This window comes from Trichomonascus vanleenenianus (assembly GCF_965637985.1).
Source record: "Trichomonascus vanleenenianus strain CLIB 3782 genome assembly, contig: TRVA0_040S, whole genome shotgun sequence".
Taxonomy (NCBI): Eukaryota; Fungi; Ascomycota; class Dipodascomycetes; order Dipodascales; family Trichomonascaceae; genus Blastobotrys; species Blastobotrys vanleenenianus.
The window spans coordinates 46,256-65,309 of record NW_027481847.1 but is presented as its reverse complement, the minus strand read 5'-3'; the positions used below and the strand labels follow the sequence as shown (position 1 = coordinate 65,309).

At 47.9% G+C, this 19,054-nt stretch overlaps 8 protein-coding genes and 2 non-coding genes across 10 annotated transcripts; 6 read left to right on the top strand and 4 right to left on the bottom strand.

Annotated features, from left to right (window-relative positions):
* Window positions 1-416: 416 nt before the first annotated feature.
* Window positions 417-1,775, bottom strand: GPI14 (glycosylphosphatidylinositol-alpha 1,4 mannosyltransferase I; the record flags this gene model as incomplete). The annotated part of the gene is made up of 1 exon (XM_076686580.1): window positions 417-1,775. The coding sequence occupies one exon, from the start codon at window positions 1,773-1,775 to the stop codon at window positions 417-419; it is 1,359 nt and encodes a 452-aa protein (XP_076539174.1).
* A 457-nt stretch (window positions 1,776-2,232) lies between these two features.
* AFI1 (Afi1p) lies at window positions 2,233-4,215 on the bottom strand (the record flags this gene model as incomplete). Its single annotated transcript, XM_076686579.1, has 1 exon — window positions 2,233-4,215. The coding sequence occupies one exon, from the start codon at window positions 4,213-4,215 to the stop codon at window positions 2,233-2,235; it is 1,983 nt and encodes a 660-aa protein (XP_076539173.1).
* A 1,021-nt stretch (window positions 4,216-5,236) lies between these two features.
* On the top strand, window positions 5,237-7,093 carry YRA1 (RNA-binding protein YRA1; the record flags this gene model as incomplete). Its single annotated transcript, XM_076686578.1, has 5 exons — window positions 5,237-5,470; window positions 5,650-5,679; window positions 6,537-6,707; window positions 6,768-6,829; window positions 6,886-7,093. 5 exons carry the CDS (start codon window positions 5,237-5,239, stop codon window positions 7,091-7,093), a joined length of 705 nt encoding a protein of 234 aa, XP_076539172.1.
* A 604-nt stretch (window positions 7,094-7,697) lies between these two features.
* On the top strand, window positions 7,698-8,627 carry TRVA0_040S00562 (uncharacterized protein; the record flags this gene model as incomplete). The annotated part of the gene is made up of 1 exon (XM_076686577.1): window positions 7,698-8,627. The coding sequence occupies one exon, from the start codon at window positions 7,698-7,700 to the stop codon at window positions 8,625-8,627; it is 930 nt and encodes a 309-aa protein (XP_076539171.1).
* Window positions 8,628-9,963: 1,336 nt separating this feature from the next.
* tRNA-His(GTG) lies at window positions 9,964-10,035 on the top strand. Its single transcript has one exon. It is a non-coding gene; the product is annotated as a tRNA-His (tRNA).
* A 2-nt stretch (window positions 10,036-10,037) lies between these two features.
* Window positions 10,038-10,156, top strand: TRVA0_040S00529. The gene has a single exon (XR_013062096.1). It is a non-coding gene; the product is annotated as a ribosomal RNA (ribosomal RNA).
* A 2,078-nt stretch (window positions 10,157-12,234) lies between these two features.
* On the bottom strand, window positions 12,235-14,322 carry EGH1 (ergosteryl-beta-glucosidase; the record flags this gene model as incomplete). Its single annotated transcript, XM_076686576.1, has 1 exon — window positions 12,235-14,322. One exon carries the CDS (start codon window positions 14,320-14,322, stop codon window positions 12,235-12,237), a length of 2,088 nt encoding a protein of 695 aa, XP_076539170.1.
* A 1,401-nt stretch (window positions 14,323-15,723) lies between these two features.
* GOT1 (Got1p) lies at window positions 15,724-16,308 on the top strand (the record flags this gene model as incomplete). Its single annotated transcript, XM_076686575.1, has 4 exons — window positions 15,724-15,745; window positions 15,805-15,831; window positions 15,888-16,213; window positions 16,267-16,308. 4 exons carry the CDS (start codon window positions 15,724-15,726, stop codon window positions 16,306-16,308), a joined length of 417 nt encoding a protein of 138 aa, XP_076539169.1.
* Window positions 16,309-16,604: 296 nt separating this feature from the next.
* Window positions 16,605-17,121, bottom strand: PFY1 (profilin; the record flags this gene model as incomplete). Its single annotated transcript, XM_076686574.1, has 3 exons — window positions 16,605-16,880; window positions 16,951-17,048; window positions 17,109-17,121. The coding sequence occupies 3 exons, from the start codon at window positions 17,119-17,121 to the stop codon at window positions 16,605-16,607; spliced, it is 387 nt and encodes a 128-aa protein (XP_076539168.1).
* A 753-nt stretch (window positions 17,122-17,874) lies between these two features.
* On the top strand, window positions 17,875-18,519 carry EFG1 (Efg1p; the record flags this gene model as incomplete). Its single annotated transcript, XM_076686573.1, has 1 exon — window positions 17,875-18,519. The coding sequence occupies one exon, from the start codon at window positions 17,875-17,877 to the stop codon at window positions 18,517-18,519; it is 645 nt and encodes a 214-aa protein (XP_076539167.1).
* Between the last annotated feature and the right edge of the window lie 535 nt (window positions 18,520-19,054).

The window sequence follows — 19,054 nt, the reverse complement described above, 5'->3', positions numbered from 1 at the left end:
CTAGAATCAAATATCGTAGGACCATTTACTGTAGGACCATTTACTGTAGGACCATTTACTGTAGGACCATTCACCGTAGGACCATACACCGTTAGAACCATACACCTTAGAGCCATACACCGTAGAGTCAAGTAGAATTCAAGTAATTAAAATCAAACTTGAGGTTCGTGGGGATCCAGGCAGAGCTGACGAATGTAACGGACACAGGAAAGCTGTAGGGACTTCAATAGTCCAGGCTTCTCTGGGCAGGGAGTAGAAGGAAAAGGCCGTCCCTCTTGGGGCACATAATGCGTTATGACTGGAACCCACTCAATCAACTAATAAGAGATCTGTTAGCTCTTCAATCTTCTCACAATTAAACATGTACAGATCCGTCTCTTATTAAAAATTCTAGGGAGAGATGGAAGCAGTGTATATTACATTTCTTGGATAAACAGCCCCAGCCCGATGCAATTGACGGCAAAGAAAAGCAGCGTCACAACGTAGAGCCCCGGATAGAACGTCGACTCGCCGAGGAATTCGAGCTTGTATGCTTCGTTGATCCACAATGCCTGTGCCACGACCCACAGAAGCACAAAGAATGCAACGATTGACTTCCTGCGACGCGACGCACCGAAAAAACCGGGCCCGTAAAACGGAACCAGCACCATGTACCACATAAAGTACTGCGACGTGCACACCTTGTTAAACGTCACAAACACGACCGTCTGCAGAAACATCGTCTTGATGAGATCGCGCTTGGCAAACGCCAGCGGCAGAATCAATCCCGAAAGCGACAGCTGCGGAATGAACGCCCACGCGCTGGGCTTGAGCAGAATTGGCTTCACGACGGACGAGTAAAACGACTGCGGCTCGGCCAAAACCGATGCAACTGGAGAAGACGACATGTACAGCAGCGTAGAGTACGGTGAGAAGTTGTGCCGATGGTCCAGCCGCCGCAGATGGTACGTGTAAGTGTGTTCGACATACTCCATCCCGTAAACAGAGTACATGGACATGTGCAATGCAAGGAACAGAGCCGCGCTAGATACGCCAAACAGCATTCTGTCCCGGTTAAGGAACCGGCCAATGGGCCCCGGAAGCAATCTACAAGGCGGAGAGCTGTCGGTGGCCCACAGGATGGTCGGCACGTAGATGATCGGATACAGCTTGAAGTGCACCGAAAGACCAGCCAGCAGACCGCCCGCGATAAACCGCTTGGAATAGACAGCCCACACAACAGAGATCACCATGGCACCCAGAAGACCTTCGCTCGATCCGCGCGTCGAGATTGTGCACACCATGGGATTGAGCAGCCATATTGACGAGTAGAGCACAGCCTTCTGTTCGGGCACGCCCCTTATTCGGAACAGTCTGAGAATAAGATATCCAGCGACAATGTCTCCGGCGGCGAATAGGAACTTGCCGAACGAGAACCAGTAGTTCGTAGGCCACAGCAGCCATGCTAGTAGAGGAGTGTACCGGTAGGTTTCGCGGTCATACGGCGACCCTCCGTTGGCGACAAACCGCGACGCGTCCGTAAACACAAAGTAGTCGATGTCAGTGAACCGCAGGTCCATGTGTGTATCTTGATAGAGCCCCCAGTAGAAGAAGGCTAGGCGCAGCACCACCGAGGCCAGGATGATCACCTTTGTCGACAGAAACCACTTTTGCGAGCTCTTCCCGGGCTCAATTGGCGAGGCCTTTCGGTCTATGCTTTCATATCCTTTTTTCCGTTTCTGCAACAGCGGGGTATCGCCTGAACTGGACTTCCCCGTCGCCTTGGCTGTGTCCATTGTCGTTTCGTGATGTTTCGCTGGCGCGTTGCAATTTGAAAAACCCGACCCCCCTCCACCCTTCAACCTTCCAGTACCAGTAAACTACCAGTACTATTAATCAACAGCAAATATGTCTTCAAATAGCCATTCACAGTTATACAACTGATCCTATAGGCGGATCAGCTGTTCTCTGCGGACCTCAGGGAATTTGGGTGAGGAGCTCCTAGTAGCAGAGTGTATTCGAGGGCCAGCCCTCGAGCTCCCGTGGCTCCGCTTCGCGGAGAGCGTAACAAACCTCCCAACATCGTAACGAAATGTTTGTAACAGCTCGCAACATCGTTACAAATTTGTAACAAGATCTTTGCAACAGCCTAGCCTACCGGCAATGGTCTACAATCACCTCCGCGTAGCGGAGCCCCAGGGGGGGTTTGGGGGGACTGGTCCCCCCAAGAAGTAGCGGAGTATTTATTGGGGTCTATGTCGCTAGAGCGTCCTTACTTGGCGGGGTTGAAGGGCCGTTTGAGGGAGGCAGGGGTTTCTGGTGGGCGGCCTCAGCCTGGAGACGGCGGTATGCGAGTTTCTGGAAGGGACTCATGCCCTTGAAGAAGACCTTGCCTGCGGCGTGGTGCTCGATGCGCTGAATTAGAAGCACCGTCAAGGTGCGCACCGACGAGTCGCGGTGGAAGAGGCCCATTGCAAGGTAGAACAGATTGCCGAGCGAGGAGGCTGAGAGAAGGCGGTTGATGTCGTCGTAGTCTTTAGTGTGGGAGCACAGCGTGTTGAAGATGAAGCCGGACTCCTCGTAGGTCAGCTTCTGGAGGCGCAGCCGGTCAAGGTGGTACTCAAAGTCGACTACGAACTTGGGGGGCTTCTCCCAGGACCGCTGCTGGTCCTCTACGTAGTAATGGTACGACCGCGAAGTGCGCCAGCCCTCAATTACCGGCGAGTATGTCGCAAAGTCCTGGAGCTTGTGGTGCTCGCTGGGCCACGTGTAGCCGTACCCGGGGACGACCTTGTAATTGGGGTCAGTAGGGGACGGCCACAGGTTAGTCGCGCCGTAGCGATGCTCCTCGTAGTTGATGGCGATGCGCACGAACCGCTTAATGTACTGGCGGCAGTGGGTACGGATGGAGGTCTCGCCGTAGTGGTTGGCGATCATAGTCTTGAGCGTCTCTACAAACTGCATGTCGTCGGGATTCGGTGAGGCGAAGCTGCGGTCTGTTGTCGCGGCCAAGGTCGACCCAATCTCCGGGCTGATCTTCATGACGCCCTGCTCGGTATCGACAATGACGTCCCACCAGTCGGCGTGGCGCTCGAACGCCGGGTTCTTGACACCGGCAATGTACCCGTCCGACGAGAGCAGGTCGTCAACCTTGCTGAGATCCGTGTAGGGGAAAGCGTGAGTGTTGAACGAGCGCAGGATGCCGCCTGATGCCAATGAACAGGCCGCCAGCACGTGTTCTGCCACATCGCTCGACGGCGAGTTCATGCCTACAAACAGAATCCGTTTCTGGGTCAGCAACGCGTTGATGAGCACAATTAGAGGTGGCGTCCCCGGGCCGTAGATGGTCAGCTGCGGATGGAGCATGTCGAAGCGCCCCGTGATGGAGGTGACGGTCGAGATAAGCCGGATGAGCGAGAAATCGCCGACCGACTCGGCGAAGAAGTCCATAGGGATCTTGATGGGGATCTTCTTGCCGTTGAAGTCGACCTTGGTCTCGTAGAAGTGCGTATCCCGTGCAATGCGTGATACGAGCCCCTGGTTCTTGAGGTCAATATAGTACGACGGCTCGCCGTCGTTGCCGGAATTGGGGTCAAACAGGCTGCCTGTTTGCTGGTGGTCGCCGCGGGGAGAAATAGCCGCCTGCTCGAACTTGTCGCTGAACAGCGTCGTGTTCTCGCTCGAGGCCAGCACCAGCTTCTCCGACGGTGAAAGCCGCGGCATGCGCGACACGTCAATTGAGTTGATGGCATCGTAGAGGGTCTGAAGATGCTTCACATTGGGGCTTCTCAGGTACGCATCGAGGGCCAGAATGAGCAGCGGCTTGAACACGTGGAAGTACGGGTGCGGCGTGATGAGGCACATCGCCTTGACCGAAGCACCGCGCTTGACAGCGTCCGTGAACTCGGTCTGGCACAGATTAAGCACGTAGTATTTTGTCGCCGCCTGCTTCTCCTTCTCGTCAGAGATGTTATACTCGAGTGTGGAGGAGCCTGGCTCACTATACAGGAAGAACATTGTCCAGTCCTGGGTCCGACTGTGCGATCCATCGGGCAGCATGAGCTCCGCCATGAGGTAGCGGTCGCCCTGGATGGGCGCAGGGTACTGGAAGGTCATGGTGGGCCCGGCGTCAATGTCAAAGCTCGCCGTGAGAACGTACTCCACGTGCTTCACGGGCCTCGACATCTTCCTCTCGGGCTCGGGAGGTGGCGTCACAGTCGCTGAAGCAGCGTCCATTGTCATATCTCTCTCTCTTAAGGCTTTCAGGGGGTTGTATTTTTCGCAGAATTGGACTCGTCTATCTTTCTTCGCACAATGACCTCGTATTACCTAGGTATTATGGATCAACCGGGGATAGGGGGGTAACGCGTGGATACCCCGTGTTTTTTGGTCAGAATATATTCGGAGAAGTTATACAAATGGTCCTGTCGCTAGGGGAAAGATGTACATTTGACAAGGCTGGAGCGCATATGCCTGTCCTCTTCTTGCGTGCGTAACTGCGTCCCTTTTTTTCCAACCTGCACAGGGGGCGCTTCTTGATAGAGCACCACCCCACTTTGGGACATTTCAACCAGTTCGACACTTGAGAGGGGGGGTTCACTTCGGGTCAAGGGTGCACCACCGTAGACAGGACATTGAGTTTCCTGGCAAAAAAAATGTGTCTCTTTTCTTTATTTCTTCAATCATAGCGATTCTACTAGTTATATATGCCCTTTCGACTGACCAGCGATATAAACTATGGGGCTCTTCAGCATTGTGGGGACTCCAAAGGCTGGTCTGTCGGGAGGTTGATTATTCAACGCTTAGTAAGCGCTCCACATGTCGTACTCACACGGAGATACGACGACTTCGCGAGCTACAGCATGTGTGGAGGGCGTATTCGAAACACTGCACACCTGCCTTGCTTACGACGGTGCGACGTACTGGGGCTCTGCCCCAGACCCCGTAGTTGGGGGGCCAGCCCCCCAAACCCCCTCTTGCCGCTCGGCTCTGAGCAAGTTCAACTTGTCATATAGAGGGCAGTGAAAGAGTGGTAGTACGGAGAGAGGTATTTAGCCGCGCCGCACGGTGGTATGTTTTCCGGGACGGAAAAAGCGTCAACGCGGCTAACTTCGAGGTGGCGAAGTTACCCGGACGCTGAAATTTTCGCTCCCAACAGACCACAGAAACCTCCCTCTGCATCCACCTTTTTTTCCCACGAACGCATTTAATCGATCGCGTTTTGAACTTTTTGGAATCTATTATTTATATTAAAACAATGTCCTCTAACTTGGATAAGTCCTTGGATGATATCATCGCTGCCAAGCCAAAGGCCGGGCGACGACGAGTCTCTGCTCGTGGTATTACGAAGGCGTCCACCGCACGAAAGAGCGCGCGAAAGCCAGCTGCTCCTGCCAAGTCCTCGAAGCAGTCGGCTGTTGCGACTAAGCAGACTCTGGACACTCTGACCGAGGCTCAGAGACTTGCTGACCGAATCATTATTTCGAACCTGGTATGAAGAACCCCTTATATTCCCCTATTGTTATGGCGAAACACGCACAGCCAATCCCGAGTGCGACTTTTGAACCGTGCCGTTACCCAGCGATTATTCGATAAACGACATGCGTGTTTCCCGTTGTAGATTTTTTTTATTTTTTGTTCGGTGGACTAACCAGCCTCTTTTGCACATAGCCTACTGATGTTACTGAAGCATCGGTCAAGGTATGTTGACTTTTGTTCCTTTTTCTTTTTTTTCGATGCAGTTTTTGCCTGCGAGAATGAATCAAGAAAAAGAATCAATCAAAAGGAGAGGTTTGGAATGGTATTTTTATTGCGTTACGCGTCTGAGAGTGACCTTGATTTATTTCTTGGCTTGTCGCCGTTTTGAAATGCGCTTGACAATTGTGGATTTTTTTGATTTTTGGCTTTCAAATGAGGCTGGGCTTTCAAATGAGGCTGGACAATTGTGGATTTTTGATTTTTTTTGGCTGATCTACCCACATTTTTATGTGGTTATGGAAAGAAGCTTTTTCTGGCTGGAGATGACAGTGTGTACCGATTGATTGTTCGTTGACTGTTAGCATGAAATGAGAGAGACCGCTGCAAGGCAAAACTGCTGCATTGGGGGATAGTTTTGGTCTCGCTACGGCTATCATCAATTGTTTTGAAGCTGCTTTACTCCACATCTTATTTGGTTCTTGATCAACCCTAAATTGCGAGCCAGATCTTGAGTCGCGAATGATTGATGTCGAGACAGCTATTGACTAGTGAACCAGATGATGCAAAGGGTATTTTGCAGAGCGAAAGCGGCTGTTCGACGGTATATGCGAGCACGTCTTGGTGCTCTTCTCTCCTACAAGCTTCTCCATCATCCACATTGTCCTCATTGTTTCATGGGGCCAGTTAGCCTCTATTTACGTTGTCCCCCATTATTTCGTGCATATTTCGATAGGGACACTCACTCTCAGAATACGCATGGTATCATTCTATCTCCTTTCTTTTGGTGAGATTACTATTCTTTTTATTTTTGCAGAGCTGCGTCGTACCTTGTTGTGACCCAGCTCTAACCTCCGACTTAGGAATACTTTGCCCACGAAATTGGCCCAATTAAGGTGTGCCAGGCCTCCTACAATCACCGTGGCCAGCCAACTGGCGTTGTCAGTGTCACCTTCAGAAAGTATGGTGATGCCGCCAAGGCCGTCAACCGATTCAACGGCACCTCTATCGACGATGGTGCCAAGACCATGAAGGTAGGAACTTTTCTCCATTCTCTAAATACCTCAAAAACGGCTCTAACATTTTTTTTCTAGGTTGAATTGGTTATGGATCCTAGCAAGCGACCATTGTCCACCCGACTTAACACTGCTTCTGCGTAAGTGCAACCTTGGATCACCTTTGACAACTCGGCAATACTAACTAATTTCGTAGCACCCAGCAGCAGCAACAGCAGCAGCAGCAGCGACAGCGGCAGGCTGCTGCCGTTCAGCAGGCTAAGACCATCCAGTCTAAGCCAAAGAAGGCTGTTAAGAAGAAGACTGAGCGACCTGCTCGACGAGCCAAGAAGACCGTTGAGGAGCTGGATGCTGAGATGGCTGACTACTTTGAGGGCAACCAGAACGCTGATGTTGCTGTCTAAAAAGCAGGCTTAACCTAATTTTTTTGTTATATTTTATCTATTATCGTATCCTCAATAGTAACACTTGCTAACGTTCAGAATCTCTTGGTTCATCATTCGTAGACGTAGATATCAAGACAAATGCCGCCGTGCGGGTATGCACAGCCTCGACAATGGCCAAGTTAGCCGTATACGTCACACCAGTTGGAAAATTAAGCTCAGGCAATACCCGACCCACCATGATCTAAGAGAGCTCAGCAAGCGAGAAAACCAACAAGTGCACCAGTATTACTTCTTATGTTTGGCTTGAATACTAGAGAACTGTTATAGATGTACAAAAAGAGGGGAGTAAACCCCTGTGGTGTTAATCCTCTTCCGGAATATGGAGGGCCCTTAAGACCGGTATGGTGTCTCACCCACGTGGTGGGCATCGAAGAGCAACACCAGGCAGCCCCTTGACAAACGTAAAATGAATAGAAGTCGACATTTAATTTCTTGTCAGCAAATATAGAGCATGTCTTCAACAGTGCCGCAGTGGAAGGGAATCCCCTTGAAGCACCTCGCATTGGCGACGCTGACGGTCCAGAACTCGTCGCTTATCCTAGTGATGCACTACTCTAGAGTAATGCCAGGGTATGACGAGTCTAACCGCTACTTCGTGTCCACTGCAGTCTTTCTCAACGAGGTGATCAAGCTCATCTTTTGTCTTGGTGTCAGCCTGTACAAAGAGAGGAATATTAAAAGGGTGCTTGCCGAAGTGAACAGCAGTGACGTATGGAAGCTCGCAATTCCTGCTGCGCTGTACACCCTGCAGAACAGTCTCCAGTTTGTCGCCGTGTCACACTTGGACGCGGCGACCTTCCAGGTCACATACCAGCTCAAGATTCTCACCACGGCGTTTTTTTCTGTGACAATTCTCAAAAGATTACTGACGAACAGGCAATGGTTCGCGCTATTGCTGCTCACGGTTGGCATTGCCCTGGTTCAGACCCCCACTGACGCAATTGTCAAGTTCTTCTTTGATGTTGAGGAAGAAGAGGCGCCAGCAAGTGCAGCGAACCACGCGACCATGAACCAGTTTGTCGGACTGGTTGCGGTCGCCGTGTCATGTCTCTTGAGCGGGCTTGCAGGCGTTTACTTTGAAAAAGTGTTGAAGGGCTCAAAGGCCAGCCTTTGGACACGCAATGTTCAGCTCTCGTTCTTCTCCCTTTTCCCGGCCTTCTTTTTTGGTGTTTTGGCCAAAGACGGTTCTCAGGTTGCTCTCAAGGGGTTCTTCCATGGATACAACTATATTGTCTGGCTCTCAATTCTCCTCCAGGCAGTGGGTGGTATTATCGTCGCTCTCTGTGTCAAGTATGCTGACAATATTGCCAAAAACTTTGCAACTTCTGTCTCAATCATTATAAGCTGCATTGCCTCGTTGCTGGTCTTTGACGACTTTAAAATGTCCATCAACTTTTTCATTGGTGCCGCTGTTGTGATTTACGCAACCATGCTGTATTCTAATCCAGAGAAGAAGTATTCCGAAGGAGTGTTGAAGAAGGAAACTGCCTAGTTGCGGCGGTCTTTTTTTTTTCTTCCTTTTCACGTGAACTGCGAGTATGTTGTATTCTCGTTCAATTTTTTTAATTTATCTGCCTTTTATTTCTACTACCCTTTGGTCACAGCCGTCTACTGAGCCGACTCGCGAAAGTTGCCATAGACAGTTTTTCCTTTAATTCAAATCACTCCTGCTGATCTAGGATGCATTCGGCAAAGCCAAACAGTTGACATATCAATTAGATGAATTCATCCATTTATTAAATATCACGCTACCCAACCCTCCGTTGATGCTAATAATTAATTCATTGCAGTTATATTACTTGTTCAATTCCATTATAGCTGGTCAGAATTCGGAAAACATAAGGCATTGGAGAGATTTATATTACCAGTACTGTTATTTGAGCGAGCAGTGAGTTATAAACATGATAGAATGAATTTCCCTAAATAGCGGGCTTATGAAAAGAACAGAGACCCAATGTAGTTACTGCTTAGCGATATTCATGGTACTATTACCATTTTCCCACAGCAGGCCCTCCAAACCGCCTTGTGAATCTTTTCTCCCGCACTCCTTTAGCGAAGCACACACATCCCGTTGCCACGCGCTCAATAAGAGTATTAGCATGCTATATAATTCCCCTTCTTGCCAGATATCAATCTTCTGACCCTGCTCAATACGAACTGAGGGTAGTGACTGATATCTTGGACTCTATATCACCACTCCCTAATTATGTGGATTCCCACATCCGGGTGGCTGGCCTCGGGTCCTTTCCCCGATATTTTGCGGGAACATTTCCTTCAATGGTCTTCCACATGCTCTTGCTCTAGTAGAAAGGGTTTCCCTCGTGCCATTAGCGCCTCGGCGTTAAGGAATTCGGCTGCATCAACCAAAGATTTTTGGTTTTCATTGATTTTTTATACCGCAAAATGTTGAAATGTCTGCTTAGCGGACAAATATGTTGATGTACTATGTACTATATAAACCTAACTTGGTGACGCAGTCGCAACGGGCTCAAAATACAGACGATCCATTCAGAATTCATTCATGCCGTAATTACAGTGCTTGAATTATTTGTACTATTTTTCAGGACGAGAACAATAATTATGGGTAACAATAGCACTGCTCGAAATCTTTAAGATAATACTTTCAAGCTGCATACTTTTGCATTTGAATAATATGTTCTGTTTTGGTACATTCAGCAAACTCCAGGCCAATTTTCATTCATTGGCAATGCTTTCAATAAAAATGCATAATGTTTCACAAACACGTGATTTTCACGTGGCACGTGACTTTCACGTGACTGAAAAATCACCTTTTCACGTACTTGATAAAAAAAGAAAATCAGCCACGAGCCGTTATAGTATAGTGGTTAGTACAGTTCGTTGTGGCCGAACAGACCCAGGTTCGATTCCTGGTGACGGCAGTCAGCTACGACCATATCCAGGTGGCAACACCGTCTCTCGTTCGATCGGCAGCAGTTAAGCACCTGAGAGCTCGTCCAAGTACCGCGGTTGGAGACAACGCGGGAACAGCGAGTGTTGTAGCTTTTTTGCAATGCATTTTCGTGCATTATCTATGAAACAATTGCGCGTTATCGCGCATATTTGTGCGGCTCAAGCGGCTTCAGCCGCACTAAAAGTTGATCGTTGGGAGTTCAAAGCGGAGATGATTGGATTTTCATGACATATCGATCTCGTGTAAATGCATTCATTCTGTTGGGTGCCAGAGAATAACGCACCAGCAAATGCCTAGGCGTATGCGCCAAGGAATGTGAAAGTCCTGTGGACGCAGCCTTAAAGGTAGACTCCTTGGAGCGCGCGCTACTCGGAAGTCCGATTCGTGTATAAATAGCACGATCTGTCTTTACCCCTTTCCTTCTTTACCGTCTTTAATGTAGACACTTCGGTGTCTAACCTTGTACCTTCGTATAAATAAGGATCAGATATACTTTATAATTGATATTTGACACCTAACACATTCACGTGTGCTTGCAGATATCTTGCATATTATAATGCAGACAACCTATATATACATTGAAATTGCCGAATAATGTTCTGGAAGCAGAATTAATATATAAAAAGCACTGCCGTATTACAGGGTAGTGCCGTGGTATAGTCCAATTCAAGCTTGTATACGGGTGTATACATGTGTATGTCGATCGATACCGGAAGCCATTCCGCCTGATAAACCTCAATTGCATGTGGTATATTTGCCAATTGATATGAAAATGAACTGTTATTGTGTATATCTATATATGTAAACGATTATATAAGTTATCTTATGTATTTTATGTTGTTGTGAGAGTGGTGAGTGAGCAGGATAATGGCCTGTTAATAGGAAACACTCGATCGAATAAGTCCAAGATGGAGTTAGTGCGAGCACAGCATATAACTACAAGTTCTGACAGTGAAAAGCTTTCTTCCTCTTTCATTTAAACGTCTTTGTATTTTAATTTATAATAAGTGAGTGGTAAGTGATGAAGTGAAAGCCGATGAGAACTAGAACTCTAACTATCTTAGATCTGTGTCCAATCCTTGGAGATTGAAGATAAGCTAACAGATCATCCTCTTACTAGTGTGCCTGAAATAACAGCATTTGAAATGAATAATGAACTACCAGTAGTATAGAGATATTATTACCGGCATTACAAATTTAGCTATCTGCGAGCCAGCGTGGTCTTTTGGATGTGATTTTGAGAATTTAAAGTCCAATCCAACCTGTTCCGACAATAACGTATCGTCGAAAATCATAACGAAAGCATTGAACGGAACGCGCCCCCAGCCACATTCTCCGCAAGCTCATCCGGTTCGTACTGCATGGCGAAGTACGATTCTCTTTCTCTTCACTACTGAGCTGGGCTTATTATGCTACCACACTTCATATAAGCGAAAGCTAGGCCCATTCACATAGTTCGAGCGGTCTTCCCGTAATTAGGACGTTAAGGTACTTCTCAATACCAACGAGGGACTTCTACCGAATTCCCAAAACCCAATCCACTTTATTTTTTTCATTAAAAGGTAAATTCTCTCCAAGAGAGTCGGTTAGCGATTTTCACCTGTTGTATCTGAATGCGTGGAACTAGTTGCAATACGTCACAGAGGGTTCCTTGTGCTATCAGTAATCTCTTTTAAAATTCTTCTTTTTATGCTTTAGCTACGTAGAACCTCGTGGGCCTAGACAAATGGTCAATGCTAGTTGGGATGATGCAAACAGATACCAGTAGCCAAAGATTAACAGACCTCTCCATCTCTATAATCGACTCTTCTCTAAATTGTGGATCAATGGAATAGGTCATCTCCTTGACACTTCAGAATGGGGTACCTAATGCTTTGGCAGGGGTAAGATATAGAACTCCCGGTAATGGTATACCAAAATAGAGCCGCTTGTGTCCTTGAAAAGATAGAGAAGAACAGTCTGTTTTTCTGACTCATTACACATAAATCAGTAGCCAATATGGTAGATACGCAGTTCCATTGATTACTAAGGCCTAAATTAATGCGCGGACCCTACGCTCGCTGGAATGCTTTTAACTATAGAGGGGAAAGAGGAGAATAAGTTCTCTTGTTAATTCGTTCCTACAAAGAAGAACTATCAAACTGAATTATCGGTATTGTATAAAAACTTAAGCAATTACACACGCCGTATCCATGAAGTCTGACTTCACATTAACTGTGCCTCTAAGCTCCAAAATTTGTGATCCATGACTGTGCCACCAGCTCAATGTTTGAGAGTCTTTATCATAATCCCATGTGCCACTGGATGTGAACACTCCGAATTCATTCTCTGGGAAACGAACACGAGGAATAAACACCTGGGTTGGCTTAGCAGTTTCCTTTGATTCGGTCAAATCATTGGCTTTGTGGAGCTTCAAGGTATAGCAACCTTTTCGCAGCTGGAAAACGCCAACCGAAACTCCTTCTGCTGCCACTCTCAACGCAAAGGGTCGCGTTAGCGTATCTAACACTCTTATGCCATTGTGTTCTTTGAAGTCACTGGAGTAAATGCTTAAGTCTTCGCCATTCCAATTATCACCATTCTTGTAGGAGTTGGAGGCGGTATAGTTCCACAAGGTGTAACTTAATGTTGCCTCCTCCAGACCCGAATTTAAAGCATCCATTGCACGTAGCTGTTCAGAGTAGTCACCGGTGCGGTAAGCCTCTTTGTCACTCATGTCAAAAGGTACTCCAATTTCTGAAACCAAGCAAGGAATAGAACCTAAACGCGAGCGGCCTTCCTTCTTAATATATTGCAGCTGCGAGGCAATGGAGGATCTAATACTCTTTTCACCCAGCCTCATTCCAAACAACGGCGTCAAGTACTTACCACGCAAGACGCCAACAGCATCCACGTTGAAATACCGGTTCCACTTCTTCAGCATGAGCGTCAGTCCATCATAGTAATGCGGCGAATATGCCGTATTTGCGTCAATAAGGTCAGTATCCTTGAGAGGCGGTGGAGCAAGGTTCACGGGAGGTTGTAAAAACAATATGCAATCAGGGGAAACCGATCTCATTTTTCGGGTAAAAGCCTTCCAATGGTCAACGAAGTAGTTGTCGACGAAGGCTCGCTCACCGTTTCCAGAGAATGGCTTGCCAGTCTTGTCGAATGCGAAAAAGTCAGGTCTCAATAGGCGTTGAGACGAGTCGTCCCACACGCCATGAAGAGCCCAGATACATTTACCAGCAACCCAAGCAGGATCTCGCTCCCAGCAGTACTTGATGTCGATTTCGTTTCTTTGCCTGGAGTCAAGCCAGACCCGTGCCCCATTTGGATCGACTGCGAATTTGTTTTGCTTCTTCTTCGGTCCAATTTGAGTGAAAATATAGTAGTCAACATCGACAGCAATACCCGAGCCGAGAAGAATTGCCTCGAAAGGCGTCGGAGTGGGCCCCAGCTTCACCATTTGCACCGGCGGGTGCACAGTGATATCAACGTTGCCAATGAAACCGTGACCGGGCTCGTTCATCGACTCAAACCCAATAACGACATCTCCCAAGTCCGCCTCGTAAATCCTTGTCGCAAGATATTCAAAAGTATCGAGGAAATGGGACTGCAGATAGCTCTGGATGTTCACTCCGTTGATGATGCATTTTGGAGCAAAGTCCTCTCCGGCAAAGAAAAGAGTGAACATGGTCAGGCATGCAAAGCGGTCATAATTGGAAGCCCAGATCATGTCCAAGTAGTCTTCTTTCGGAGTTGGGCCGTGTAAGAGCGCCGCCTGGGTGGCTTCGAATGCTTTTGGATCGAGCCCCGCAGCGTAGAGAGTCCACAACGGCGCTCCATCCCCTCCGCAGTACCTCGACCAAACGTCCTGGTGCGGGTCAATAAACGCATACATTCCATAGGACCGTAGCTTCATGAGCATCTCAATTGTGAAGGTGATGAAGTCGTCATCGTAGACGCCGGGGCCGCCATGCTCTATGGCCTCCCACGTAACAAGGTACCTCACGACATTGAAGCCCAGGTCTTTGAGCCGCTGGAAATGGGCATCTGCATCTTCCAGGGGGAAAGGAGACCCGACGTATGAGACTTGGTCGCCGTTCCAGAACTCCTCGTCCTCAAGAGATACCGGGGTTGGTGACAATGGCTTGCTAGGGTACTTGGCGTCCCCGGCGACGTTGATGCCTCTGAGGGTCACAACCCGGCCATATTCGTCGCTGAAGTTTCCCTTCTCGATGACCAGCTTAGGCAGCCGCTCGATTTTTGTCATTATCATAGAACAAGTGCTTAACAATCCTATACAAACGGCTAATGAGAAGCATTAGTGGGTGGCCCTTATCGGAGACGCATCATACCGGAGTTCCGAAACTGGTTCACCACGGCTGTGCTATCCGGTGAAAATCGGGCATCTACAGTGATACCATGTATATGAATGTTATACCACGGTAATTGTAAATGCCGATTAAGCAATGCCATGTGTATGAGATGAGAGAATTGAGTGGTGCTAAGTTATGTGATAGAAAAGCAAGTACCTATCTCGGACGTGATGAGATTCAAATATAATATACCCAGTAGATCATAGGATGGAATTACCTAGAATGATTGAGACTATACATTGTTATGGAAAAGTAATGCCCTGGTGGTATACCGTAATTTGCAACAATTCGTAATGCCACGCACGCATCAATGGTAAGGATTAAGTTTATGGTAGATTTTTGGCTATAGCGAAGGAAGGAAGGTAATTATAGATCTCAGCATTGTCTACGTCCCAGACGCCCTTTTCGTAGTAAATGCCCTTCTTGAGCATTTTCTTAACCTCTTCTTTGGAATTGGCCTGGATGGTAAGCATGGAGCCGATGAAGCTTGGAGTCGTGCCTTCCTTCGGGTCCCGGGAGAGAATCCCGCCTCCGCTGGTAAGGACGCTCCGGCTGCTGCAGTAGGGCCACCTTCAGGTTGCTTAAGTGCTCAGATCGGTTGTTCAGTCGCTTTTGTAGGGCGTTTGGGTGATCTTTTACAATCACAAGGTAGTCTTTTTTTTCAGGGCCCTTGAAGTGGATAGCAGTCTTCTTCCAACAGTATTCATGATTCAAACCGTGCACACGTGCGAGATAAAGGGAGTGAATATATCGCAGATGCTCGGGGGTAACAAATCCAAGTATATATAGAATATATATCCAAGATTTAATCCGTATCGCGGAACATATGTCAGACGGGCATGTGCCGGAGGTAAGGTATATGTTGTACCTGTAGTTTAATGATGATGCAGAGATTATCCACTTCAAGCTGGATCTACAATTCTGCTAATTGAAGCAATTACATTAGCCTCTGAAAATGATGGTAGTGTAGGAATTCAGCTACAGCTGGGTTTCGTTTAAATGGTAAATCATTTACATGAGCGACTTAAGACTACAGAATTATGTAATTTCGGGTTAGAAATGAAATAACCAGAACCTGTACACCACCAAAATCGAGGCCCACAATAGCACTGCTCTAATTCTCGTCGCCAAATGCTTAGCATTCGCCTAGCTCATGGCCATCGAGGCTGAGTGAGTACACCGCAGCCCGCGCGGCTGCAGCCGATCACGTGCCACGACACGACTTTGACAAATTTCAAGAAGACACGTAGATTTGACGAAACGGACGACGCTCAGAAGGAAAGAGAATAATATAAATGTGGCTGAGCGATTTGCAAAGTAAGATCCCGTGAACGTGCCAATACAAGAGACTGGTGATGCTAACTAGTGGATTCCAGAGTGCGGCGTAGGATTCACCGCGGCCGGTAAGTCAAAAAAAATTGAAGCAACTACGGGGGGTTTAGTTACTAACGAAGCGTAGGGGTGTTTTTCTTCGGCCTTGGCGTGGTCATGTTTTTTGATTCGGCGCTACTGGCGTTTGGCAACGTGCTGTTCATTGCCGGCCTGACGCTGATTATTGGCGTGCAAAAGACTTTCTACTTTTTTGCTCGGCCACAAAAGATCCGCGGATCGCTGTGCTTTTTGCTGGGAATTGTGTTGATTCTGCTTAAGCACTCGTTTATTGGGTTTGGCATCGAGTGTTTTGGTATTCTAGGTCTGTTTGGCGACTTCTTTGGCGTTATTGTGGCCTTCCTGCGATCGCTGCCTGTAGTTGGGCCATTGCTGTCCCATCCTATGGTCGCTCCAGTATGTTTTCCAATCTCTTTTGCTTGTTTCGAGAGCTAACCAATTGCTTTTAGACTATTGATAGATTAGCCGGGGTCCGAATCCTGCCTGTCTAACCCTCCCCAACTCCCCAGATCAATGCCCCCCCTTTTACGACATAATAACACGACAATGACTGATACGACCCGAATTGAATACTGTAGAAACCATTGAGTCCCAATTACTAGCCGGGTAATGCGACAAACGATTGAGAACGAGCACAATCTGTAGCCAATTAATGCTGCTACAATGAATGAGCCAATTTAACACTGTTACACCCCAGAACATTGCTTCAATGAATGGGCCAATTAAGGCTGCTACACATGAAAAAAAGATATTAACAAGTATATTTATCCAATTGCTTGAAGAATACTTAGAATCCAGTAGACACAAGGTAGTCGCCAAGCTTCTCGACGACCTGAGTGGCCTGGCCGGCGGTGGTGCCTCGGGCCTCGTCGTAATGGGCCACCAGGAGCGCCTGCTTGGTCTTGACAATGACAACACCGGTCTTGTCCTTCTTGCCGTAGATGGATCGGTCGTCGTTTCGCAGCAAGAAGTACTTCTCACCCTCTACGTGGAGACCCTTCTCCTGCAAACCCGAGATGTCCTTGTAGCCACTGAGGATCTCACTGACCTCGGCAGCAGAAACCTAAAAAAAAAGAAGCCACCGTTAGCCAAATCCACACACACCCAAACAAAAAAAACGGCAATTGACGTACATTGAAGCCTGGGGTCTGCGCCCACACGCTGTCGCCGGTGCTCGAGAAAAGGGCCGCCTTGTCAATGGCGCCGGAACCAACCAAGTTGTCAACGTAAGCTATTAACACCCCTTGTAGTTAGTACACTATACTCCCCCAGGATCAATTGGAATACCCACCTTGCCACGACATATTATTCTTATACCTAACTAAAGCAGTGGTTTTGCTGTGCACAAAAAATGTCACCGGAAAGGGGAAAAAGAAGGGGAAAGGTGCCGGGCCGCGTATAGTGTTGAGGTGAGCACGGGCATTTGTCCCATCAAAATGGTTGTTTGTGCACTACTGCTTACTCAACGTATTATTTTGTGCAAAATGCACCCTCCAATTGCCGCCCACTTCTCAGCATTAACGCCTCAATTTTTCTCCCCTAAATACAGCTCGCAGTCCTGGGGTCTACTTTCTATTTTCATGGTTACCAAGTACAGTTTTTCGGGCCTCTTCGCCTCGGGGGCCCACTAGGTCCCCCTGGAGACGATGCGCTCTCGAAGACACGAGGACTTGGTGCTGCATGTTCTCGCGTGCGCGCGCAGTATAGGTTGGGAGTTTTTCGGTTCAAAGCGCGGCAGACCTCCGCGAAGCGGAGCTATGGGGGTTTGGGGGCTAGCCCCCAAGTCAATTGCGCTACAAGCTTATCGGTACTATTGCTAGTCAATTGAAGATGCCTGGTTTATATGGGGGTTCGGTGGTGTGCTAAATGGAGAGCGCTTGGCGAAGGTAAGAGTGGGCTAAAAAACAGTGTAAGCATATTTCAGCACGGCGGTAAGCAGTTTACAGAATGAGCTGCGTTAGCGTAAATTGAGCGTGAAATAAATAATTTTTCCAGTGATAACGAAGATCCGATAGACGAGATATATATTTTAAACAGAGAGTAGATATATATATAAAATGGCCAAGAAAAAGAATTTGACTGAGATTCGAGGCGTGGAGGGCCGGGCCAGTGTTTCCAAATTGAAGAAGAAACTCCGAGATCTGGAGAGACTACTGCGGAATCCAAGAGTTCGAGCCGATAAAAGGGTAGAGACGGAGCGAGCGATTGAAGCATTGAAAGGAGAACTCAAGGACGCGGAGAAGGCGAGGAAAGTCAAGCATACGGCACAGAAGTACCACATGGTGCGGTTTTTTGAGAAAAAGAAGGCTGCCCGGCGGCTGAAAGCTGCGATCAAGCGAGGAGACGATGCCGAGGAGATCAGGCAGTGTGAGATTGACTACTATTACGTGCTCACTTTCCCTATAGACGAGAAGTACGTGTCGCTGTATCCAAATAGCGACGATAACGACGACACAGCTGCCCCAACTAGAGATAAGAAGAGTGCTGTTCGGAAGCAGGTGATTGAAAAGATCGAATCCGGCGAGCTCAAGGTGGGTCTTGACGAAGACGGTGTATCCAGAGCATTGAAGTCCGACATTAAGAAGCAACAGTCAAATGCTGGCGAAAGTGCCAAGTCATCATCCTCTAAGAAGAGGTCGAATTCACACAAACCCGAAAGCAAGGCCGAGAGCGAGGAGGAAGAGGATGGCTTCTTTGAGTAGAACACTAAAGATCATCAGGGCGTGAGCTGGCCAATTGAAAATTGCATTTGAAGAGCTAACTATGACAAAAGTAATAGATCAATTTGTAGGATTTGCTTTGATTTGCAAGATAACAAAAAAGTACAGATAAATGGGCAATATTTGAAATAAGTGCTCGTAGTGTCTCGGAATTTTTCGAGACGGAAATACAGTACGAATAAACACTCCACTAGCTGCGGGGTTTATCGAGCCTCGAGGAGCCTTCGGTCCCCTCTGCAGCTGCTGCGAGATCCCTCGTGCGTCCGGTGTTACCCACCCCATACTGCACGTCCCGGAGCCGAAAAGACACATGGACCCGAGCGAGTTATATTAAAATACATTTCACAGGCATTCGAGACAAAATATACCATATTTTTTTTTCGTACAGGCCGTTATGCAAGGAACAGATGGCTGTGTTCAATTGCAGATCTCGCCCGGCATATCGTATCTCCGTCACACGGCGTCTTACGATTTATACTCAATTAGAAATAAATATTAAGCGCACACGAATTGGGGC